The sequence below is a fragment of the Pan troglodytes genome, chromosome 19 (assembly GCF_028858775.2).
Source record: "Pan troglodytes isolate AG18354 chromosome 19, NHGRI_mPanTro3-v2.0_pri, whole genome shotgun sequence".
NCBI classification, from domain to species: Eukaryota; Metazoa; Chordata; class Mammalia; order Primates; family Hominidae; genus Pan; species Pan troglodytes.
The window spans coordinates 73,125,915-73,150,361 of NC_072417.2; the positions used below are offsets into that span (position 1 = coordinate 73,125,915).

At 57.9% G+C, this 24,447-nt stretch overlaps 2 protein-coding genes and 1 long non-coding RNA gene across 4 annotated transcripts in view; 1 reads left to right on the top strand and 2 right to left on the bottom strand.

Annotated features, from left to right (window-relative positions):
• Positions 1-1,118: 1,118 nt before the first annotated feature.
• Positions 1,119-12,089, bottom strand: LOC129137631 (TBC1 domain family member 3G-like). 2 transcript variants are annotated; one of them, XM_054670529.2, is made up of 15 exons: positions 11,979-12,089; positions 10,464-10,536; positions 10,216-10,301; positions 8,889-9,111; positions 8,326-8,406; positions 7,775-7,882; positions 7,335-7,444; positions 6,035-6,083; positions 5,371-5,491; positions 4,563-4,657; positions 4,113-4,178; positions 3,550-3,649; positions 3,027-3,179; positions 1,614-2,045; positions 1,313-1,570 (listed from the first exon to the last, which is right to left on the bottom strand). In XM_054670529.2, exons 2-15 carry the CDS (start codon positions 10,533-10,535, stop codon positions 1,434-1,436), a joined length of 1,833 nt encoding a protein of 610 aa, XP_054526504.1. In that variant the 5' UTR covers position 10,536; positions 11,979-12,089; the 3' UTR covers positions 1,313-1,433. The 2 variants fall into 2 exon arrangements, with proteins under 2 accessions (XP_054526503.1, XP_054526504.1); XM_054670528.2 differs by having other exon boundaries at positions 1,119-2,045; positions 8,889-8,928.
• Positions 12,090-13,207: 1,118 nt separating this feature from the next.
• LOC134808992 (uncharacterized) overlaps positions 13,208-24,447 on the top strand; it is a 42,748-nt gene continuing 31,508 nt past the window's right edge. Inside the window, exons 1-4 of the mRNA XM_063800073.1 lie at positions 13,208-13,483; positions 13,802-13,888; positions 18,398-18,525; positions 18,682-19,202. Coding sequence (XP_063656143.1) covers positions 13,208-13,483; positions 13,802-13,888; positions 18,398-18,525; positions 18,682-19,202 — 1,012 coding nt within the window. The remainder of the gene's footprint in view (positions 13,484-13,801; positions 13,889-18,397; positions 18,526-18,681; positions 19,203-24,447) is intronic.
• On the bottom strand, positions 21,105-24,221 carry LOC134808897 (uncharacterized). Its single transcript, XR_010153058.1, has 3 exons — positions 24,084-24,221; positions 21,593-21,700; positions 21,105-21,233 (listed from the first exon to the last, which is right to left on the bottom strand). It is a non-coding gene; the product is annotated as an uncharacterized LOC134808897 (long non-coding RNA).

The following is a 24,447-nucleotide window of genomic DNA, read 5'->3' on the forward strand; positions in this document are numbered from 1 at the left end:
GAAAACCCAGGTCTAACAGTCAGGTTCCTCCTCTGTGCATTAACAATGGCGTTGACGTCTGCTTTGCGGGACGCTGGGAGGGGAGAGGGAGGTGTATGCTGGAGAGCTCCCCAGGGGCACGGCCTGGTTCTGCATCACTCACTGTCAGATCCTGAGAGCCTGGGGCTGGCCCAGCACGTGGCCACCGTTCCCTAAGAGTTGGATTTCATCCCTCAGTGCTGAAGGCAGGTGATAGAGCTTAGACAGACCCCCTGCGTCCTGTCTTCTTTATCTACAGCTTACTCATCCTTGCCCCTTTCACGTGCACCCGGCAGAGCAGGTGTTTCACTGAGCTTGAGCAAAATTCAAGCTAGAGCAGCTGATGGATCTTGAGGCCTAGATTCACTGTCAAAGTGTTTCTCAAACGGTGCTCTCCAGAACACCAAGGAAAACTCATTTACTGTATAAGTTTGAAAATCCCTGCCCACCGGTCTACCTTTGTGTATGAGCAATCAGCTCTACCATTCGGCCCAGGTGTGTGTTTGCTGGACCATGTGGAGGAAGCTGAAGAGACATGAGCTGAAGGCAGAGGGTGAGTCCAAGGTGGGATCTTGGGACAGGTATGAGAAGTTAGGCAAAAATGGGATAATTCTAGCCTTCATAACCTTAGATAATAGTTCACATTATTATTTAGTTAATAGAATTGTACCCACATTAAATTTCTGAAATTTTTTTAAGAGATAAAGTCTCACTCTGTCACCCAGGCTGGAGTGCAGTGGTGCAATCATGGCTCACTGCTTCCTGGAACTCGTGGGCTCCAGCAATCCTCCTGCCTCAGCCTCCTGACTAGGTGGGACTATAGGCACACGCCACCATGCCTGGCTAATTTCTTTGACTTTTCTCTAGAGACCAGGTCCACCTAGGTTTCCCAGGCTGGTCTCAGACTTCTAGACTCAAGTGAACCTGAACCTCCCGCCTCGACCTCTCAAATTGCTGGGATTACAGGTGTGAGCCACCACACCCGGCCTAAATTTCTTATGTGCCATGGGACTGCAAAACATCATTATTAGGGGCAGCTGGATGGAAGGTATAGGAGGACACTATAGTGCCTTTTCAATATTTCTGTCTAAAATCTAAAATCATTTCAACAGGAAACATTTATTTCAAAACGTGAAGGTGGTTATCCTTCCATGAGTTTAAAGTACAAAGGCAGGCTCACGGTGTCGTCAGAATTCAGAACGATGGTCGTGGGGCTGGGGGTGTTGGGAGGGGCTGGGCATGGTTGGCTTTGTGATCTGGGGTCTGGTGTGCTCCATCTCTGAATGTCTCTCGAGCTGCACTCTTTCTTAATACATTCTCATAAGTTTAACAAAAAATAAAACGAGGAGGCGAAGCTTGCTTGGGTTGTTAAGCCTAGGGAAATTATCCAGCCATGAGCCCTGGCCCAGATGCTTCTAGAAGCCTGGAGGGAACTGAGAACTTTCCAAGTGGAGGCCGCAGAGGCAAGGCCCTGAGGTGGGAGCACACTGCTGTTCGTCCCTAGCTCTGAAGGGGGTGCCCTGGTCGGAATCAGTGCTGGGTGCACTGCAGGGCCGGGAAGTCCATGCCCACATTGTGGCTCAGTGCAGTGCAAGCCGATCTCACCCGCTCCGCAGGGTGTTCAGCCTGCCAGCAGGTGGCCGGCTGGTCCTCCTGGGATATGGCACGGACCCAGCAGCTCTGTCTGAAATCATAACGGTGGAACCAAGGGTCCCCTACGTCCAGGTCCGTTGGGAGGTGGGGCATGGAGTTCCACTGCAGGAATCTCCAGGAACCCTGAGGTCCTCCCTGAGCCAGGGCCGGGCTGGGCACACCCTGAGTGCCCACAGGGTAGGTGTCTTCCCGGACAGCCCCACCAGGACAGGGTGTGGAAGAACGAGGTGCCCGTGGCAGGGAAGCTGACCAAATGGGCCGCGGGAACCGGGCTGGTGGGCCTGGAGGGGCCTGCCTGTCCCCCTTGCAGAGGGTCTTCCCGCCACGTGAAGCCGGCACAGGCCTGGATGCCGACGACCCTTGCTCGGGTTTGGCTGAAAGGAAAACAGACGCGGTCAGCATCTCCAGTGAGCCCACGCAGGCCTTTCCGGGCTGGGCCCCACCTGCCTGCGTCTCTGGAGTCCTCGGGGTCTCTGTGTGGCCCCCATGGCCTGACACTGAGGACACGCCTGTAGTCTGCTGATCCCAGAGGGAGGGGTGCGTGCTGCCTGGCGTGGGGAAGCTGTCGTGGCATGGCGGGTGGCTCCTGGGACTGCCCCCAGGGTTCAGACTGGCTGGGGGCTTCCTGCCACACACCTTCGTCCCAGGGCTGTTGGGCCTGGGATACGGCCCCCAGTCAGAACTCAGGTGGGAGGGGCCTTGGATGTCACCCAGCCCCTTGCCACCTCACGTGGGGACCCGTCTCCGCAGTGGGTGATTGGGCCCGGATGTGGGTCACCCTCTGCCCTCCTGGGCTGCCCAGTCCATGCCAGGACTGACCGTTCCCACCTCTGGCTGAACTCTTGGCTCTGGCTCTGGGCCCGGGGTCCCGCCTGTGCCCTCTCCCTGAATGCTCTGTGGGTCAGGGACACCGATTCCCTTGTCTCCCTGGCTCAAGGCTTGTTGTCCTGGCAACCTTGGAGGAGCGTGCAGGAGTGAGGGGCCTCTGCTGCTCTCTGAGGCTGTGGGTGCTTGCAGGGAGGGGCGGGGCCTCCCACAAATGGGTCTGGGCTCGTCTAGTAACTTGGAGGGCCCTGCGAGGGGGAGACGGAGACACCGCAGAAAGTGGGAGGGGGCTTGTTGGAGGGTCTTGCTCACATCCCCCTCCTGCGTGCACAGCATGTCCAGTATACACGCACTGAGCGCCTGCCCTGAGGACCGGTGGGCCTCCTGTACTTTCTTAGAGTCCGGGAGGAAGAGGAGGAAGAAAAGGTGAAGAGGAAGGCCCAGGTAGTAGGGTTGCGGGTCCCAGGCACTCCCCTACTATTGACTACCCCAGAGGGGGACATGGGAGGGGACATGGCACTGGAGCCCACCTGGGGGTGGCAGGTCCCCCTGCTTTCTTGTTAGTTTCTTCATAGAGGCCCTAAGATGCTTGAGCACAGTGTCATCATCCCTGGCCCAGGTATCAACGAACCGGTTCCAAAAACGTGCCCACGGGCCACACCCGGACGTCTTCGTGAGGCGCTCTAGGGACAGGGTGGATATCAGGCCAGGGGAGTTACCTGGGAATGGTCACAGCTCATACCCCGTGGCCACTTCAGTCTCCCACTGGGCGGTGCCGGATCCTTTTGTGGCCACCCCAGGCATCCAGATATACACAGGAGACTGTGGCTGGGGGGCGATCTGGACAGGGAAGTGCTCACCACACTCTCGACTTTCATCTGGGTCATGTGGGGGATGGGCTCGGTGTCACAGTGTCCTGCCCAGCCCACCTGGCCAGACCTCCCTCTGGGCCAGAACAGAGGATCATGAGGACAGTGTGAGGAAGCTGCCCTCGGGCCAGTCGGGCTCTGACCCCAGGGCTCCCCAGGCCCCGCTGGGCACACGTAGACTTACTCTGCTGAACCTTAAAGGCGATTCTTGTTATCGGCATCAACGCCTGTTCGCCTTCTACCAGATACACATCCCACAGGCGCAGGGTGAGCCCGAGAGAGATCTGTGGGGACAGCAGGTGTGAAAGAACCTGGTCCTTCCAGGCTGGGGCTGGTGGCTCGAGCTGCGCACACTGGGGCTTCAGTCTCCAGAGTCAGTGACCTTCCCCATGAGGGTCGCCTGAGCCCTCCAGGACGCTGGGTCAGACAAGGTCTTGAAGCTCCTCATGGGGGGCACTCATTTGAGTGGGGATGTGGCTCCTGGAGAGAGGGGCTTGCCCAGGGCTTGAGGCTTCCCTGAGCCCTCTCAAGTCGCGTCCTGGCCCAGTCTGCCCATGAGGCTGGGCCTGAGCCCCAGCCATTGCCCTGGGATGACCCCTCTTGGGCAGAGGGTTTTGCTTGTGTGTCCTTTGGGGACCCGCCTGAGCCTCCTGTGGGCTGGGAGTGAGCCAGACCCCCGGGCTGGGGAAGCAGGGCACTGCAGGGCAAGGAGGGTCCCTGAGCCAGGGTCTCCCTATGCCTCCTTACCCCGTCAATCAATATCCGGATGAGGCAGCCTAAGGACGAACACTGCCCACATAGATCTTTCTTGTCCTGATGGAAGCAACAGAGGTGCTCAGGCCACTGGGCTGCCCTAAAAACCTCCCTCTTCCAGGGCCTCTGAAGACCCTTCCCCTAGTGCAGAACACTGGGCGGTGTCCAGAGCTCCCCACAACACTGTCACCTTCCCACACTCCTGGTGGACATGCTGCCCTTTGCCCTGCTCTGCGGGAGCTGGGCCCCCATCCCTGTGCCTCTGTCTCCTCCAGGGCAGGAAAGGAAACCAACTCCCAGCCCATGGAGAACCCGACGTCCCAGGTCAGGCCCTGGCTGGGACTCAGCCAGTCACCAGCCCCACGAGGGGCTCCAGCCCCCCTGCTCCTACAGCCCCACGGGAGGCAGGGCCTCTGGGAAGAGCTGAGGGGACCATAAACTCACCTGATGCCACATGGTCTTGGGTTGTGACGTGGCTACCACATGCTCCTGTTGGTCTTGGAGCCCCTGGACGGTCCTGCCATTTGGGCTGTGAAATCCTGAGAAGCCCCCAGCCCATCGTGAAATCAGAGCCTTCCCCCAAGATGTAGAGCCATCAGCTGCAAGAGCTGGGCAGCTGGAGAGGCCCCCAAACCCCAAGGCCTCCCACCCTCCCATCTGGTGACCCCAACATGCGGCCTTTACCCTGGGGAGGTGGGGCGGGAACATTCCCTGGAGCCTGGCTGGAGGTTCCCCTGGAGGCCTCCTGGGCCAGGGTGCAAAAAGGGCAAGCCTGACTTTCAGGCCACCACAGGGCGGCCGGAACTGGGTGGGTGCTGGATTTCCTGGTCATCTCCTGGTAGTGGGGTCGGGCCAGGGAACAGGGGATGGGGAGATGCTGCCACCTGGGCTTGGTCGGCCCATTCGTGGGCACCGATGGCAGCAGGAGCCCGGGCAGCTGGAGGGCAGGAGGACTCTCAGGGAGGGGAGAGTCAGCTGCACAGAATCAGAGCCGGAGGGCGTGGCTCCAGGACACAGAGGGTGGCCACGGGGAGGATGAGATGCCCTCTGTTGATGGGGATGAGAGGCATCTGATTTGGGCTTTGGGGGTCAGCCGTGGACTCCTGTGGGACCCTCAGCAGAGACATCCTAAAGTCTCCCAACAAGCTGGCAACACAAGGAGGGTGCCTTGGCTGAAAGCTGTGATCACCTGGCCAGGGTGGCCATCCCCAGGTCTGGCTGCAGGAGGTCCCTGGGGCAGCTGTTCACTTACCCGGCAGGGAGTGCCTCTCACTGGCCAGCAGCTGCACCAGTGCCCAGAATGCATCCTCCTCAGGAAGATAAAGGAGGAACAAGGCGGCGATGTGGCTCAGGTCCCTGCAGTAGCCCACCTCCTGCAAGAGCCAGAGTCACCATGGAAGGACATCAGCTGGGAGGGCTGAGGTCACCTGGGAGGACTCATGTCATTGGAGAGGGCAGAGGTGACTGGAGAGGCTTCCTCTGAAGGAGAGGCTTCCTCTGAAAAAGAGGCCTCCTCAGGATGCACATTCATTTCATGACAAGAGCCAAGTCCATCGGGCACTTCAGCACCTTGTCCAAAATGTCTGCTGATAGCACCATCCTGTGTGCGATGCTGCCAAGCTCCTGGGCTTTGGGGCAGCCCCAGGAGGAGGGCGTCATTTCTTGTTCTGAGAAGTGGTGGTCAGGCCCAGGTGACACCAGGAGTCCAGGCCCTGACTCCTTTGTGTATCAGCTTGACCCCTTGAGACCACCCCCTTCCTTGGAGGTTTATGCCAGCGGTGAGCTGACATCCTACCTCCTATATCCTGGTGGGTCACAAATACTAACTTTAAAAGAAGCAACGACACCCCCACCAGACACCCACTCCTGTGAATATGGAAATATGGCCCGGGAACCTCACTGCCGGGAATACTCACCGGGTTATACTCCTCATACGCCAGGAGGATGTGGAGTAGTTCCCGCTGCCTAGGAAACAGAGAAAGGGGGCTTTGGTTTGTTTTGTGCAGATGTTGTTAATTTCACTTTGTCTACAAAGCCTAACAGCAAATCCCATTTCAGGTTCAGATGATTCACCAGATAAGCAGTGAGCTCTTCAGGGCCTGAGACTCTTGAAGAAATGTTTCAGTAAAATCCACATCTGTGACATGCAAATAGCCCAGTTGTACAGTGACTCGCCTGATCCTTTTCACTCTGAATGATTTTTTTTTTTTTTCAGTTTGCACACACGCCAGTTCAGTCTGTGGGTGTACAGTTCCTCCACGGTTCCAAACCAATGTGCAGAGTCTCCCGGCCACCGCTCCAGCCCCTCCTGGGGCGATTCCTTCATCCTCCAAGTCTCCAGGGTGGCCCCTATGCACCCAGCCTCTCCCCGATGCGTCAGCCCCTCGCCACCCAGACTGCTTCTCAGTCCCTGTGGTTTGGCCTTTTCCAGAATGGCCTAGGAATGGGAATCCTACTGTGGTAGCTTATTGGGTCTGGCTTCTGTCCCTCAGCAAAATGCATCTAGGATCCACCCACGTTCGTGCGGGCATCCCTGGCTCGTTCCCTTTTCTCACTGGGTCTTCCGTTTGAAGGGAGGACCAGCCTTGCTCTCCCCATTCCCGTGTTGAAGGCCGTCCCCGAAGGCTCCGTGTGTGAGTGACGAGGAGTCAAGCAGTGAACCTGGCATGCAGGTTTCATGTGGATGTCAGTTTCCAAATCAGTGGGTTCAATATCTGTGACACTTCGGGGATGCGTGGTTCAAGTCCATCGAGCTTTGTGAGCCACTGCCCAACTGGCTGCCAACGTGGCTGTGCCATGTCATGTTCCCAGCAGACCTGGATGAGAGTTTCCAGGACCCCTAATTCTCCCAGCATTTGGTGCTGTCACTGTTGCCTGGGGGGGCTCATGGGCCCTCTATCCTGCCACCCTCCCGTGGGTCCTACCATGGGTCCCCATGGGTCAGGGAGAGCACCTTTCACCATTGTGCATGATTTTGTTTGCTGCCTTCCATCTCCTCAGGATCCTCCTGGGTTCTGGCCCCACATGTTCCAGTCTGGCCCAGGGCTTGGAACCAGGGAGGTGCTCGGTTCATGGTGCCGGCTGCTCCCTGGGCCGGGAGAGCTCTTGGCAGCTGTGTCATCCCTCCTGGGTGACCCTGGCTTCTGCTCCGGGGAAGCCCCCATCCCTCTCATTCACCCCATCTCTGCTGGGACCCTGTGGCTCCCATAGACTTACTTGGTTCCGTATCGATCCCTGAAGAATATATGCCTCCTTAATGTCCCGCTTATGTCCAGGTCCATCTGCTGGATGTGTTCAGATGACCTCTTGCCCTTCTCCTTCATGATCTGTAGGGCAGGGCCAAGAGGAGGAAGCAGTCTCAGAACAGATGGAAGACTCCCTGCCCCCAGTGGCAGTCAGCCCACAGTCAGCACTTCGGGAAGGAAGGACAGAAGGAAGGTTTCCTTCTGCAGAAAGCTGCATTTTGGCTTGTTACTGAAGCCAGGGAGGGTCACCAGAGCTGAGTTTGTCTGTGGTGACTGTGTCACCATCTGTGCCCAGGGTGTTCATCTGACCTTCACCCCCAGCTCCCCAGGGTGGTCTTGACGTTCCCTCCAGCTGGAGACCTGGGCCCCTGACACGGCCTGTCCTGTTTGTTGTCCTCTGGCTGAGCGTACCTGGTATCTTGCGGGGTTTTTCAACTTCATTTCCTCAATGTTCAGGAGGACTGACCACATCGGGCCCCGGATGTTCATGGGAATTCCCTGGTACGCTCGATCTATGAGCTGTGGGCAGAAAACAATCTGGTGTCACAGGCCACGGGGTGACCCCAGTGAGGACCAGAGCCCGGGGATTCTGGAAATTGTCGGTTTTGGCCCCATGATTCCTCAGTAGAGGTGAGATCAAGCTGGGACAGGGTCTCCCTTCCCAGGACTGAAAGAGTGGATGGACACTCAGAGTTGAAACTCTGATCTGAACCTTTTCCTTCCTTCAGGTCACCAGGGCATCCCTAGCCTTGAGCTCCGGGTGGTCCCAGCCCTAGATTCAGATTCCCTCCCAGCAAGGTGACGCTTGCACAAATAGGCAGGAAATCTGGCGACCAGGCCTGCAGTCCTCTGGGCGAGGACAGTGTGCCACCCACCCTCTGAGAGGCTGACGGTGCCAGGCCACAGCCATGGGTGCCTGTCCCCTGTCTCTGCAGAGAGTGCTTCCTCCCTCCACACATTACCTTCCTGCTGTTTTTGTAGGTGTCCCACTCTCCCAGCATTTTCACCCACTTGCTCTTTCGGCTGATCTCCCGCCGAATTTGCTGTCAAATGAGGCATGTTGGAGTTAGCGGAGCTGCCAGGCTTCCCAGAGCCGCCCGCGGATGCTGGGTCTTGGGCTCTGGAGCCCTGGTGGGAGCCAGCTGGAAGGAGCCAGGGAAGGGCAGACCTCAAGGGCTGAGAGCCTTTGAGCAAATGAGCACCAGTGGGCTGGCTTTGGGACCCCGGGATGTACCATCCTCAGGCCACAGCCACACAAGTCTTAGGTCCCAGCCTCTAGGTGGGGTCCTGACACAAGGGCGCAGCCACCCCCAAGCCAGGACTGTGGTTCTCCTTTTGGAATTTTATCAAACTGCCAAAGTGAACAGCAACCTGGGGTCAGGTCCAGCAGGGACTGCTGCCCCTCCCAGTGACAGCGCGTTGCCCTCACCCGCCACCGCTCAGGCCAGCTGCTTCCTCTGCCTCACTGACCACCTGCCCAGTCCCTACGTCCCTGGACCAGCCCCTCCATGCATCAGGCTCTTACCTTCGCCTCCCGCGCAGTCAGAGGAGGCAGTTCCGTCTCACTGTAAGGCAACCCAGGCAGAGCTGAGGAACTGCACGGGGCCTGGAGCGGCCCCAGCCTGGGTGCCGACCCCCAGAAAGGACTGGCTCTGTCCCTTTCCAGCTCAGGGCTCAGTCCAGGAGAAGGCACAGGGAAGGGAGGACAAGGGCCTTCCTGTGGGGCTGACTCCCAGGAGGGGCAGGACCTGGGAGAAGAAGGAGTGTAGGGACAGCCTGGCCGGGGTTACTGGGGCCCCTGGCGTGGGGGGCGGACAGGCTGCCCAATGGGGCTGCCCGTCCTGGACTCGAGGTGGTGCTTTCTGCTGGAGCTGAGAAAGGTTAGCCCTGAGATGGGATGGGGGCCGCCCAGGGTGGGCGACCGGGCCCTGACAGGAGTCCCTCAGGGAGTGACCACATCACCCCGCCAGGGTCAAGGGAGCCTGCCCTGAGACCTGCCCGGTGTACTCTGGGTGCACCAGGGGCCCATCCCACTTGACAGCCCCAAGGCCCTTGCAGGTTCTGACCTCCCAGCATCTACCTGCCTCTCCCTGCACCCTAGCCACACACCCTGCGTTTCAGAAGTGGCACGGCTCATCAGCTCCCTCCCACCCTACCTCCCCAGGGATCCTCTGTCTCTCCATCCTGTGATCCCTGAGGGCTGGGCTCCTGGCTGGGCTCCTCTTACCCGGCCCCAGATCCCTTCCCAGCACCAGACCCAGGGTCTTTAGCCACAAGCCCTGCTGCCTCCCTGGCCTCACCGTGAGATGCCCAGAACGGGGCCCTGCCCATCTTCTCCCCCATTCTCCTAGGGCTACAGCCCCCATTGTCACCATGCCTTTTCCCCTCACGGGACAGTGAGGGCTGTAGCTCTAGGGGAATGGGGGAGAACAGGGGCAGGTGGGCCCTCAGAGACCTGCTGGACAACAGCCCTGAGGCTGGGCCAGGCATCCCCTCACCCTGTGGCCATAACCCTTGGATCTCACCGGGGTTGTCTCCAAGTAGACAGGGCCAGACCCTCAGGCTGCCCCGCTCCTCTTGTGCTCACTTGCCGACAGAACTGCTGAGCGCCCAGGGGCCTGACCTAGCCCAGTCTCCATTCCCACCGGCTCCCTAGATGGGCCCCACACCTCTGGCCTAACAACAACCTCGGGCTGGACCTGCAGGGGAGTCAGGGAGGAGTTCTGTCCCTGGAAAGGAGGTTGACCCGACCTGGTGAGACATGTCCTGCATCAGAAAGGCCTTTCTAAAAGCAAACCCATCCCTGAGCTGAGACAGGTGCTTTAGGGGTGAGGGGAGTGCAGAGGACTCACTGTACAATCCCCAAATGATCGACGTTGCTGTTGTAGCTTCGAAAAGTCTTAGGCCCCTTGTCCTCTGACAGCCCAGCTTGGTGTCCCTGTAGCCCAGAGGGAGCCTTGGTGAGGGGTCCAAGGTAAAGGGTGCAAGGGCCTGGGGGCATTGGCCACCCGTCCCTGCCCTGTGCTTCTAGCGAGCCCAGGACCCTTTGACCAGGGCACACTGGAAGAGCCCTCCCTCCAAGAAGCAGACTGACTTGTACCTTTTTGTATTTCATAATGATGTCCTCTCGCTCTTGTGCCCACCAGCTACCCGCGACCTCTACCACGTCCATCCTGTGAGACAAAATTGTCTAAAGGTTACACTGTACGCGGCGGCTTCGGAGAACACCTGAACTGCTCTCGTCGGGCTCCCAGATGCTGGCTGGCTGCGTAACCCCCATTCCACCGCCGCCCCCAGGTAAAAAGGGGCCAGACCCAGTGGCCCACAGCTGCTCGAGTCTCTGGAGTCTCAAGTCCCAAGCAGGGGTGGGCATCTTCCCAAGGACTTGAGTACAGTGGGACCTAGACAGAGAATCCTGTTGTCCCCCAATGCCATGAAATGGGGACACACCGGCCCCAGCAGGTTGAATGGTTTCCACCTGCCAAGGGTGAAGGGCCCATGATGGGCTATTCCAGGGATGTGGAGGCAGACTGGGGTCAGCGACCAGAGGTCTCTGTGCAATCGGCCTCCTGGGATGCTCAGGGCCTCAGAGATGCCCAGTTTCCTACAGGGAACAAGATCTCTCCTGACTGCTCGGTTCTACTCCGCTCATCACTTTGGCTACCGTGGCTCTTCAGTCTGAACAGTGAAGCCACTTTAGGAATAACGCCTGTTGAGCAGGAGGGTGTTGGGTTTGGGGGATGAGAAAGATCTATTGTACGCATGGAAACCACGTCTCTCGCGGAGGGACTGTGGAGTCCACCATTCTGAGCCGTCCCAGCAGGAGGAGGCTTCATTTTCCTGGGTCACTGAGGACGAACAGTGGGTCCTTGGTCCTGGAGAACACCTGGATGGACCGTCCCTCCTGGGAATACTCGAGGCAAAAGGAGGGCGAGGCCTCAAGAGGACCACACAGAGCAAGAAATGCCTGGGGAGAACCCTAGTGCCCGGACCCCTTTGAACAGAAGGGAAGATAGTCTCCCCTCAGCCAGCCCTCCAGGGCTCCTTCATTTTCCACAGCTGCCCAAGGGCAGCAGGCTCCCCCGGACAAGGGACCATGTGTGTTCAGTGGGGCCCACAGCGACCATCGGGACCCAGCTTAGGGCACAGAGGTGTTCTGAGGACCGTCAGTGGATCTATACCAGTGGATCTATACCAGTGGATCTATACCAGTGGCTCTGCCAGGACCAGGCTCTGCCCCATCGGGATCGGAAACCTGGGCAGATTTGGGATCTAGGGCAGGGAGGTCACAGGGTTCAGGCCTGAATTCCAGCACAGCACACGGCAGGGCTGAGAGCAAAACTCAGGGTCATGTCCGGATTCCCAGGCCGGTTACTGCCTCTCTGACCCCAGACGTCTCATCTGTCGAATGGGGACATTTGGGAACAGCACCCACTCTACGAAGCCACCATGGAGACGAAAGAGCCAATCGTCTACACGGGCAGTGTAGAACGGGCGCCTGGTGAGTGCTCAGGGATGACCCTCCTCGGTAGCTGCCCCACAGAGGCCAACACCGCCCGCACCGTAGCCACTGTCCCCAAGTCCGCCTGGAGGGAAGAGAGCAGGTCACGCTCACCTGATTCTGATGAATCAGCTGGCCTGGGTCATGCCTCTCAGGGAGAAAACCTTTGAGTCCACAGAGCTGCTCACAGATACCACTGCCTGTGTGTAACTGCTGTAGAACACTGAGGCAGGCCAGAGCGCGGATAGGTGTTAAGCACCAGTGACATTCTGAGGTCATGGCACGCATCACAGTGGGGCCTTGCCCGGGTCAGCAGCGCCCAGAGTCAGGGTCCTCCACTGCCTGAGGCGTCAACATGCCTGCCTGCAATGTGTTTGTGCACGTGCGTGCACACGTGTATGTGGCTAAACACGTCTGTGCACGTGTGTGTTGCTTCTCTGGCCAGGCCCGGCTGCCCCACTCATGTGTGCACCCAGTTCCTCATCACTGTCACCCCCGAGGCCCAGGGCCAGCATCAGAGCATCCATGGCTGCTCCCTAACCTCAGCCCTCCCTGCCCGGGGTGGTCCTGGGATACATATAGGGGTGGAGGGAAGTGACTGCTGCTGCTGCTGGATCTCAGAATACAAAAGCTAATACTATTACCTAATGGTCTTTTTAGTGTCTCTAATGGTATCGCTTTTTCACTTCTGATATTTTAACTGGGTATTTCTCTCCATGACCCTTGGATATTCTAGCTAGAGGATCCTGTGAGGAAAGTGCCGGGCACACAGTAGGGGCTCACTCTTCTAGACATGTTATCTAAAACCTGGTTCATCTGTCCTTCCACGCAGGGCCTAGGGGATGCCAAATTCCAGGGTCCAGAAAGAGCTTGGGATAAAATGAAACTTCAAGGGGACGGCTTTGACCTGGGCTGAGTCTGCCTGTGCCGAGTCTGCCTGTGCCATCCAACTGGAGTCTCAAGTCCTGAGGCAGGACGTCCAGATGCCCCAGTGCAGGGTCCTCCTGATCAACACCTGCTCCCCTGTACTCATTAGCAACCTCACCCACCCTATTCTCAAAGCACACGTGGCTCTCATATCCAGGAGCTCTGCATCTGTAGATTCAGCAACAGCAGATGGAAAATATTCAGAAAATAAATTGGACGGTTATATTTCTATTGAACATGTGCAGACTTTGTTCTTGTCATTATTCCCTAAAGAATACAGTATGACGACCATTTATGTAGCATCTGCATTGTATTACACATCCTGAATAATCTAGAGATGGTCTAATGTCTACGGGAGGATGTGCATAGCTGATATGTAAATACTAGGCCATGTTATGTCAGAGACTTGAGGATCCATGGATTTTGGTATCCCCGGGGACCCTAGAACTAATCCATGGATACCAAGGGATGACTGTAGAAACACTCAGGAAGGCTTCTCATTGGAGGAAGGGCCCAGTTCAGGACACACAGGGACATCTCCCTGGACTACTGTCCATTCATCCATCCATTCATCCATTGTCTCCCCCCACCCCCCATCTCGGACTGTCCCAATGACAGCCCTAGCAAGAAGAGACAAGAAACAAGATAAGTTCACGTTGTCCAGTTTTGAGGTATTGGAAGAAGTTGCACCGGTATGAGAATAGTGGGTCAGTTTTCTACAGGATCCAGAAAGCATATCGGGCAGCCTCGGGGTGCAGAAAGGAGCCTGGCCTCTCCAGCAGCCACACAGGCCTGCAGGAGGATGGGGCTGGGGCTGGCCATGTGGATCACTTGGGCCCCATGAGGGGAAAGGAAATACCAGGGGGCAGAAGAGGAGCATGGGGGCAGCTGGTTGCCTAAGGGGAAGGCACCTCAGGGAAGGGGACTGTATTCATTTGTTTTCACACTGATGTAAAGAAATACCTGAGATTGGGTAATTTATAAAGGAAACAGGCTTAATTGACTTGCAGTTCCAGAAACTTACAATCATGGCAGAAGGGGAAGGGGAAGCAGGCACCTTCTTCACAAGACGGCAGGAGGGAGTGAGTGGAGAACCAGTAAGTGCCACACTTTGAAACTATCAGCTCTCCTGAGAACTACCTCACTATCCGGGGAGCAGCACGGGGGAAACTGTCCCCAAATCCAATCTCCTCCCACCAGATTCCTCCCTTGACACAGGAGGATTACAATCCCAGATGAGTTTTGGGTGGGGACACAGAGCCAAACATGTGAGGGTCTCAGTCTATGTTGCAGCTCCCCTGGGGCTGAGGCCGAGTACAGACCTGTCGGCCTTGCCCTATAGCACGCGAGGACTCTGCCAGTGTGCTCCCATCTCCTGCTTCCTGGGGATGGTGGTGACTTCCTCCAGAGAAGGGTGTATTTGTTCTCCTCCTGCCCCTGCAGGGCGTTGTGGAGCCCTGGCCAAGTTCTCCCAGGGTAAGGGCAGGAAACAGGGCTCCTTGCCCTTCTTGCTGCTTGAGTGACAACCCTGGGGTCATCCCTAGGCCCCGTCACTGCCCCTGCTTCTAAACTGAGAACATTTTGGCAAATCTTCCTGGTAGAGGCTGGGGGCTCATCCCTGCTATCTGTTCTAGCTTGGTAGAGCCAGGTTAAGACATCTGGGCAAGAAGAAAGTAGAGTGTACCCCAGGAAGCATGGGTGGAGGGCACTGGCCTTTGGGCTTCTCTGGACCAGGGTGGGAAGGGGGAAGTTTACCAGGAAATAGAGCTCTCAGGACTATGTTTAGGAGGAGGTGGTAATGCTGGTGGGGGGAGGCCCATTCATCCATCCATTCATCCATTGTCTCCCCCCACCCCCCATCTCGGACTGTCCCAGTGACAGCCCTAGCAAGAAGAAACAAGAAGCAAGACAAGTTCATGTGGTCCAGTTTTGAGGTCTTGGAAGAAGTTGCACCAGTATGAGAATAGTGGGTCAGTTTTCTCCAGGATCCAGAAAGCATATCAGGCAGCCTCAGGGAGAGGAAGGGAGCCCAGCCTCTCCAGCAGCCACACAGGCCTGCAATAGGATGGGGCTGGGGCTGGTTTGGGGTGGAGGATAAGTGACAGCCAAGGTTTGTCAGCATGCAGAGGGGTGGCTGACTCATGGACTAGGGGCTGCGGAGCCCAGTGGTTGCCCTTAGTTCTTGGATCCTAGGAGACTTCTGGAGCCTGGATCTGGACAGCCTAGGGGTGGAGGTGGTGAGGGGCAGGGCTGGGGGCGGGAGGAGAGGCCTCGCATGGCAGGGTGTGGGGCAGGAAGCCAGCCAGGGACTGCTTTGCAGTGGCTGCTCCCATCGCCCTTCCCACCCCCAAACCCACCCCTACCCCTACCCTGGTGCAGGGTCGGTCCGGGGCAGGTGTCCTCTGCTTTGGCCTCAGCAGATCCCAAGATGGAAGCCGGCAGCCACGTGGGCATGTCACTTGCGCCAGCTTTGTCCTGCAGTTTCTGCTTCCTGGAGCGTGGGACGCCCACCCAGGAGAGCACGGGCACACCCCACACCTCTCATTTTGAGGGTGCTGGGAGGTGGGGGACCAAGGTCCTGCAGCCCTGTGCTTGTGCCGTGAAAATTAGCCTAGGAGTCCCATGTCCACCTGTCCACGTGGAGCCCCAGGAGCGTGAACAGTGGCATGCAGCGAGATGAGGAGGGAGAGAGAACTGGAAAAGAAGGAGAGAGAAAGAGAGATGAGGAGAAGGGAAAGTGAGAGAGGAAGAGAGATTTGGAGAGAGACAGAGGAGGCTGAGAGGATAAGGAGGGTGAGATGGGGAGAGAGATACAAAACACAGAGACAGAGAGAGACGTGCAGGAGTAGGAGGTCGAGTTACTCTTGATCCCAGTTCCCAGTGAAAACTGTAGGTCGCCATCACCTAACTACACATGTAATAAAGTCAGCCTGCTGCTTAGAGCCCTGAGAACCCCTTCTCGTGGAGCATAAAACCTTTGACTACTGCCCTTCCTCACCGCATTTTTGTTGTCTCTTCTGGTGAACCATGATGTCTTGTCTATTGCCTTCCTGGGCTCAAGGATCCATCAAAAACTGATGCTTCTTTGGGGAGGGTCTGCAGTGCCTTCCACTCACTAGGCTCCCCAGGAAGCTTGCACACTTGGCTTGGGCCCCAAGCAGCTGGGTACATGATGGGACTCTGCTTCTCTCTTTCAGTAAGAAGGAGATCTAAGAAAGAGACTGAAGCATGGTCTGTGGAGAAGGCACTTGTGCAAACACCAGGAGAATGAGGGGCCTGAGTTGTCTTCGTTTCTCCTAAAAGCATGCATTCCCGGCTGGGCGCGGTGACTCACGCCTGTAATCCCGGCACTTTAGAAGGCTGAGGCGGGAGGATCACCTGAGATCGGGAGTTCGAGACCAGCCCGACCAACATGGAGAAACCCCATCTCTATTAAAAATACAAAATTACCCGGGCATGGTGGCACATGCCTGTAATCCCAGCTACTCGGGAGGCGAAGGCAGGAGAATTGCTTGAACCCGGAAGGCGGAAGCTGCAGAGAGCCGAGATTTCGCCTTTGTACTCCAGCCTGGGCAACAAGAGTGAAACTCCATCTCAAAACAAACAAACAAACAAACAAACAAACAAACAAACACATTCCCTCCCAGGCCACCCAAGTGAGGGCATGAAGCACAGCGTGTGTGTGTGTGTGTTTGTGTGTGTGCGCACGCGTGTGTGCATATGTGTGTTTGTGTGTTGCAGGGGTTACAGTGGACAGGATGTGGGAGGGCAGCTGCAGCTCCAAGCTGCAAGTCTTTCTGATAGAATGCTTAAAACTCCTTGGACCACAGCAAGAGAGTGTTTTCATTTGCACCCATTTTTATTAGCATTTGAACCTGTACTTTTTGTAGCATGTAAACCTTAAGCTGCTTAACTATTTCTTGAAGCATTTACACTAGCGGTTCCCAACCTTTTTGCTACCTGAGACCAGTTTTCTTGAAGACAATTCTTCCACGGACCCGGGAGAAGGGGAAGGGATGATGTGGAGATGATTCAAGCCCATTACATTTATTGTGTGCTTCATTTCTATTATTTCACTGTAATATATAATGAAATAATTACACAACTCACCATAATGTGGAATCAGTGGGAGCCCTGAGCTAGTTTTCCTGCAACTACATGGTTCCATCTGGGGGTGATGGGAGACAGTCACAGATCATCAGGCATTAGGTTCTCATAAGGAGCACGCAATCTAGATCCCTGGCATGCGCAGTTCACAGTAGGGTTCACGCTCCTATGAGATAATGGCACCGCTCATCTGAGAGGAGGCACAGCTCACGTGGTAATGCAAGGGATGGGAAGTGGCTGTTTCTACAGATGAAGCTTTGCTCACTGGCTGGCTTCTCACCTCCTGCTGTGTAGCCTGGTTCCTAACAGTTGGGGATCCCTCATTTACCCAGCAAGATACATACATTATTATGTCAATTGAAATTCTTCGCCTTGAACTACCCCAAATTACCTTGCATACCTACACCCACCCAAGGGTCCCGTAGCACACTTTGGGGGCTGCAGACAGTAAGCCTGGAGCTCCACGGAGCATTCCATCTCTCCACCATCTGTGGGCTAACAGGCTGTGTTAGTTTCCCAGGGCTGCTTTACAGTACCACAGACTGGGCACCTTCAACAACAGAATGTTACTGTCTCACAGTACTGGAGGCCATGAGTCCAAGATCAAGGTGTCAGCAAGGTGGGTCCCTTCTGAGGCTGTGCAGGAAGGCTCTGTTCCAGGCCTGTCTTCTCATGCGCGGGTGGACGTCTTCTCCCTGTGACTCTCCATTAAGGGTGATTCTGGTGCGGGCTCAGAAGAGGAGACTTGGACAGAATGTTGGTAGGTAAATGTGTCAGTGGAAACCAGAGGGTAGACAGGACTCCATCCATGCCCAGGGCTTTCTGGGGACAGACCTGTCCAAGCAGCAGCGATTCCCAACCGAGTTCTGTTTCTGGAAAGCCAGGCAACAGCTGGGGCTGGGCCCTCTGGGATTTGTTTAGTGACCCGATGATGTGGGAGGCCTGCAGTGGGTGGTTGGGTGAGGGGTGGTACTGCCCAACCTCATTGCATCACTCACTTCCCAGGCCCTGCCCTCAACCCCTCCTGACCAGGCCCTGTCCTGGTTCTCAGCCACCCTGTCCCAGTGGGTGCTTCAGCCCACTCACTGACCAAGTGAGGGACTGACTCCAGGTTCCAGAGTGCTGTGTTTATGTGACCTGAGAATACGTGTGTGCAGAGTGTGCCCGCAGTGTCCTTGTACAGTTGAGCATATACATGTCCTGCCCGTGTGTAGGCAGCCTGTCCACACATGCCTAGGAGTGTGACTCCATGTCCTGGTAGATGGAGAAGGAGAGAGGGAGTTGTGCCCAGGGTCCCCTGATTACCTCTATGGGTGCATGTTTGTGCGTCTTGTTAGGGGTCCTTGGGGGTATGGAAGATTCTCCCCTGGGTGCCCTTGATCACCTGTGTGTGCGTGTCTGTGTGTGTGTGTGTGCATTAGGGGGTGTACTGTGTTACAGCATCCTCAACCAACTCTGTATGTGTGCATATGTTTGTGTGTGTGTGTGTGTCTTACAAGTATGAGCGAGTGGATGCTTCCACTACGTGTCTGCACACGTGTGCGTGCACTTGCATTGTCCTTGCACACCTGCGTGTGTCCCGTGAGAGCGAACGGAGCCCCGCATGTGCTGGCACCTGCAGGAACGTGTGAGTGAGTGTGCGTTCCGTGGGTCCCCGTCCTGCTGGCTCCCCGCTTGTCCCGAGGGAGTGCGCGCACGGGGTCCCAGGCCGGCGTCTCCGCCGGTGTGAGTGCGAGTGAGTGTGGCCCCACGCAGCTCTCTCCGCTCCGCGCTGCCTGGGCAGCCCGCACACTCACGCTGCGTGGTTGCTGCCGGGTGACGCGGGCTGGGCCGGCCCCCTGCCTGCCCGCCCCTGGCACTCACTCCCGGTGGCCTTCGCGGAGGCCCCGCCGCGCCATGCCGGGCCTGCTGAGCCGCCCCCGGCGGGGGTCGCTCCGGGCCAGGCCGTGCGGGGGCGGGGAGGCGCTGCCTGTATGACCCCCCGGCGGCGCGGGGAAAAGGCGACCATTTGCATCCAGGAGCATGTGGCCATCGACGTGTGCCCCGGCCCCATCCGCCCCATCCAGCAGATCTCTGGCTACTTCCCCCACTTCCCGCGGGACCTGCCCCATGACGCCCCCGCGCGCCCAGCCACTGCCAGCGCCGGCCGCCGCCGCCCCTCTGACGGCGCCCGCGACGACGACAAGGATGGCGACCATCTCTTCGGAAGCCTAACGATCCAGCACAGGTCCCAGCCCTGCGCAGCCGCCCGCCAAGCCGCCAGAGGACCAGCCGAACGCCAAAGGCTAGGAGTGGACGATTGCAGTAAGTTTCCAACTCGCCGACTTCGCCCCCCTCCACTGGCTCCGGCTTGGCGGTCCCCGGCTTCGGGGTGCCCTCGGTCCCTCCCCCTCGCGTCGTCGCGTTCTCCTTTGGCATAACCCCCCGCCGCGGGGCCGCAGACCCCCTAAGCGCTTCGTGCGCTCTCCGCGCCCTGCCCACCGGCCCCGACCCCTCCCCCGACCGGACGGGAGAGGTGGGAAGTTTGGGGGCACCCGCTGTGGGTGTCCCATTTCCGGGGCTGGGCTCCGGGGAGCCGGCGCGGCGCCCGCTCCCTGCCCGCCAGCCGTTTGGGAGCTCAGGCGCGGGCAGCCGCTTTTGTTCCCGGGAAGGGCGGAGCTGCGTCCCGGGGAGACACGCGTTGCAGCCGGCAGCGTAGTTGCTCCCCGCTGGCCGGCCGCTCCGGGAGGGCCCCGCAGCGGAGGGTCGGGGCTGGGGCGGGCTGGGGAGGGGGCCCAGGGCTGGGGCCGGTTCGGCCTCCCGGGTGGCGCGCGGGCCAAGGAACTAGGAGGACCGCCGCGCCGCTTGTCCTTTGGAAAAACCTTGGCGGTTCCTCCTCTGGTGTCCGTGGACCCCGCCGCGGCGTTCTCCAGGGCCGCGGACCTTTGCCCACCGGTTGCGCCCGCTGCCCCGGGCAGAAAGGACCCCCCTCCTCCCGGACCGAGCCCCGAGCCCCATGGAGCAGGCAAGGGCCAGAGTCCCGGGGCCGAGGCCCGACCGGCGGACGCTCCGGGACCTTTTCCCGCCCCCGAGAGTGCATGTCCGGCCGGGGCCGGGACTGGCTGGGAAACCGAGGCCAGAAGAGGTCGCAATCCAGCGAGGGATCGGTTTGTGTGGGGTGGGGGTGGGATGGGAGACCCCTCCCCAACCCCACCAGCCCCAGCCCAGCTGTGGCCTCAGCCATGTCACTCAGAAAACCAGCGTCAAACCCCACCCTGCCCAGAATGTGGACCTTGCCTGGTGAGAGTCCCGCTCGGATTTCCCCAGGGCCCCTCCACCGCGCAGCAGGGGTGTCTGCGCTGGGCCCAGGCACTCACCAGGGCCTGCAGGCTGCCAGCCTGGAGTTTCCCTAGGATCAAATGTGCCACCGGAAGCTGAAGGTGGGGACGACCAGTGCCCCCCCCCGGAGCGAAAACCCCCGCATCTCTCCAGGATGCGGGATCTGCTTGGGGGTCCACTTAGGGGTGTATCCCTCAGGCATTGGAAGTGCGGATGGGAGGCCCCGAGCCATGGTGGCTCCCCAAGTCCCCAGTTCTTTCTCTGTGTAAATCCAGCTTTGCAGGGACGGGGATGTGGTGCATTTCCCGGAAGAGCCGGGGTCCTGGGGTGTGGGGAGCTGGGGCTGGGGTGTGGGGAGGGGCCCAGGGTGGGCAAGCAGAAGCAGGACTGGCACAGGCCTCTGGAGGGCCTGGGGGAGGCTGGATGCCCCGGGGTGCACCCTTGCTTGTCCGCTCTTCTAAGGGTCAGTCTCGGTTTGCCCATCTGTAAATAGGGTTGATTGTCCCTGCTCTACGTGGCTGTTGTGAGCATTCAATGAGCACTGCCAGTCCTCGGAGACTCTTGGGTTTTTTTATTGTGCTAAAATATACAAGTATAAATTTCCCATTGCAACCATTTCTTTTTGCTCCTTCACTCCCCACCCACCCACCCATTTTTAGGGTACAGTTCAGTCATGCTCAGTACCTTCTACCTTCACACTGTGTGCAACCCATCTCCAGAAGCCTCTTCATCCTGCAAAATTGAAACTGGACCCATTAAACAACAGCTCCCCATTCGTCCTCCCCCGGCCCCTGGCAACCGCCTTTCTGCTTCCTTCTCCATGGATGTGACTGTTCTAGGAACCTCATATAAGTGCAATCACCCAGTATCTGTGCTTTTGTGTCTACCTCCTTTCAGTCGGCAGAATGTCTTCAGGCTTCATCCATACTGCAGCCCGTGTCAAAACTTCCTTTTTCAGGCTGAATGATACTTGAGAATCAGAATCTCCTCTCCTGAACACTTCACCAGCAACAGCATCTGAGAGGCCCAGGGAGGGGCAGGGCTGGGGTTTGGGGGAGAGGCTCTCCTCTCAAAGCCAGATGCCCCCCCATCTATCCCCTCAGTGCCAGCACCAGCCAGGGCCTCCTCTCATGGCTTACTCCTCCTGTCCCTCCCGTGGGAGCCGCCCCTAAACCATGGGGTCAGTTTCTGTCTCTTGCCAACTCACTAGCTGGGGAGGGTCTATCCAAGAGCCCCCCTAACAGCTCCCTGACCTGGAATCAGCCTCCTGCCCTCCCCCTTCTGTGGACAGAGGTCAGACTCCATGGGAGGGCAGCCCCACAGAGGGCTGGGTGGAGGCACTGGTGGGAACCCGGGGTCAGGGCCAGGGAAGCCACCTGTTTGGGCACAGAAGCTGTTGGCAGCACGGTGACACGGCCTCAGGCAGTGCCCACTGGTCTTCTTGCTTCTGGCCAAATGTGTGGCTGTTCAGGGTGCTCAGGGGCCTGCCGGGTGAAGGAGAGGAGAGGTGGCAGCAGAGGGCCCATCACAGTCCAGGGGTCAGAAGGACAGAGCAGGCATCACTCCGTCCCAGTGTGGCAGCACCCCCAGCCTAGCCCCCACGGGTGTCTTGGGGTACAGAGGTGGGACAACCAGAGCCACTGGACAGACATGCCAAAACTTCTGGTGGCCCAAAGATATGCAAGTGAAATGTGTCAAGAGACAGGACCCAGTGAAAACATTTTGAGCTACAACGAACAAATGTATACGAATTGTAAGAATAAGACACAGTGGTCAGGGACCCCCTGCACAGGGTGGGCCACCAGATTCCCAGAACTCTGCACTCCAGGCACGTGGTGGGACAGGCAAGAGGCCAGGGTGAGGGAGTTGGGTTTGGAAGAGCAGCCATGTCACTGTGGGTGCACATGGGGCTACTGAGCCAGGCCCTGTCCCAGAGGCAGCCCCACAGTGCAGGGCACAGCTCACGTATGCCCACCTGACCTCAGCCACTTCTCTGGCATCTCACAGGGGCCTGGCGTGCAGGGAAGAGGAGGAAACACTCTGCCTGCCAGGCCCTGTGTCCACATCGTCTCCCTCCCTCTCACTCCAGCCCTGGGAAGATGGGACTCTTACATCCTTGCCCGTTTTTTTTTTTTTTTTTTTTTTAATTTTGAGAAACGGTTTCAGTCTGTTGCCCAGACTGGAGTGCAGTGGCACGATCATGGCTCACTGCAGCCTCTGCCTCCTGGGTTCAAGCAGTCCTCCTCCCTTAGCCTCCCTAATAGCTGGGACCACAGGCATGTGCCACCACACCCAGCTAATTTTTAAAGTTTTTGTAGAGACGGTGTCTCACTATGTTGCCCAGGCTGGTCTTGAACTCCTGGGCTCATGGGCTGGGATTACAGGTGTGAGCCACTGCGCCCGGCTGAGGCGCAGATGATGATAAAGCTGAGGCTTCGGGTCAAAAGTACTCATCCACTTCCTAGCGAGTGAATACAGGGGCTGAGCCCAGAAACCATGCCAGCCAGGCCCCCAAACTTCTGCCCTCTTCCAGTGGCAGAGAAGTAGGTGGTTGGGAGCCCCCCGATCCCCCGGAGCTCTGCCAAACCAAGGTGGGGTCGGCCTGGGAGGGAGACTCAGCCTCCCCTTGGAGATGAGCCTGGTGTGAGCAGCCAGGCTGCCTCCCTGACCCGGCTGGGTAGAGGCCTTGCGGTGCATCTTTGAATAATGTTCTGGGGTGACCGGCTGCGCCCCACAGATGTCACAGCTGCCTCCCTACAGCCCTGTGCTCCAGCCCAGAAGAAAAAAAAAATGCAGTTTTCCGAAACAAGAGCCTGCTGAGGTCAGCGAAGCCCCTATCTGCCCACCCTTCTGTGTGTCCCTGGGTCTGCACGCTTGGCTGGGTTTTCTGAAGGAACGGAAGGCAGAGTGAATGAGGGGCACCGTCTTGTGGAGGAACCCTCTGTGGCCGATCAGCTTGTGTGACCTCTGTGGACTGACTGGGAGTTGTGACAAATATGGCCAGAAATGGGGCCTCTCGGACGGTGACCCGGGGTTATGTGGATTTAGGGTCAGTGAGGGATGTGGCCTCTCAGGAGGCGGTGCTGGGAAGATGGGGGAGAGGAGTCAGGACGAGGGAAGGGCCTGACCAAAGCGGGGTGGGGAGGGAGGCTCAGAGGAAGGTGAGCCACCTGGCTTTCAGGATGGCGAGGAGAGAAAGTCTGTCCTGACAGAGGCCCCCTAACAGCTGCCCTGGGCCAGGATGTTTGTGGAGATTGCACCGCAATGCCACCCTCACTCCCTGTGTCTGGAGGTGTGGGGCCAGGGGCTTCTGTGACAGGGGCCATGAATGGACCCAGCCAGGAGACCCAGGGGACAAGGGCATCTGCTGGCCCAGGCACCTGCAGGCCCTGGCCGCTCCATCCCCCGATTTCCCGTTCACACCCTTTGCTGTTCTCTACCCGGGACCTGAAGCCCATGGACCACAATGGGCTGGCAGACCCCTGTGTCAAGCTGCACCTGCGGCCAGGAGCCAGGAAGGTGAGGGAGTTTCACCCAGGCTTGCCCACCAGCTGTGCCCACCTATGGGGCCTGGACTGGGCTGGGGGCACCCAGGGAAGCCCACAGCTGCCACTCCCCCTCAGAGCCCAAGCAAGCTGAGGAGACCTCAGCCACTCACCTCCATGCAGAGCGCCCAGTCTATCCCACACCCGGGATGCCTTCCAGCATTACCTACCTGCTGATCGGGGGAAACCCCTGGAGAATTTCCAGGCTGGCATTTTATAAGAAGCATTCTCAGCTGGAGGTTACTATGATGTGCAAACAAAGACTGTGGTCAGATCACACTGGAAAACATTGTTAAACCAATTTCTTTACTGTAGGACTTACCAGAGCCTTTAATGTGCTGATGGGCTGCTCCTCGACTCTCAGTAAGGGGGATGAAGTAGGCAGCATCTGCCCAATGTATTTGACCACAGAATCCTCATTCCCATGAGAGATGGGCCAAAAGGCCGACCCCAAATGCACTTAAGGCACCAGCACAACAGTGCATCTAGGAGAGGAGAGAAAAAAATGCTATTAAATAAAAGCATCAAGGTGACCTTGAGCCATGAAAAATCAGAACTTCTTAGACTTCCTTCCTTCTGTGCATCCTACACTTCAGTGTTGCTTTATTTTTAGTTTCACAGGGCAGAGTCTGAGTTGACTTGGGGACCTAAATGTGTATGCCCGGGGCCCACCGCAGTCCAGGAGG

What these genes read in the sequence shown, in the direction of transcription:
- LOC129137631 (XM_054670529.2), bottom strand. Translation starts at nt 10,535, where the DNA reads ATGGACGTGGTAGAGGTCGCGGGTAGCTGGTGGGCACAAGAGCGAGAG. An exon ending in AGGGATCGATACGGAACCAA is followed by an intron (nt 6,084 to 7,334) that starts GTAAGTCTATGG and finishes TCTGTTTCCTAG; the next exon opens with GCAGCGGGAACTACTCCACA. An exon ending in CCAAGACCATGTGGCATCAG is followed by an intron (nt 4,179 to 4,562) that starts GTGAGTTTATGG and finishes TGCTTCCATCAG; the next exon opens with GACAAGAAAGATCTATGTGG.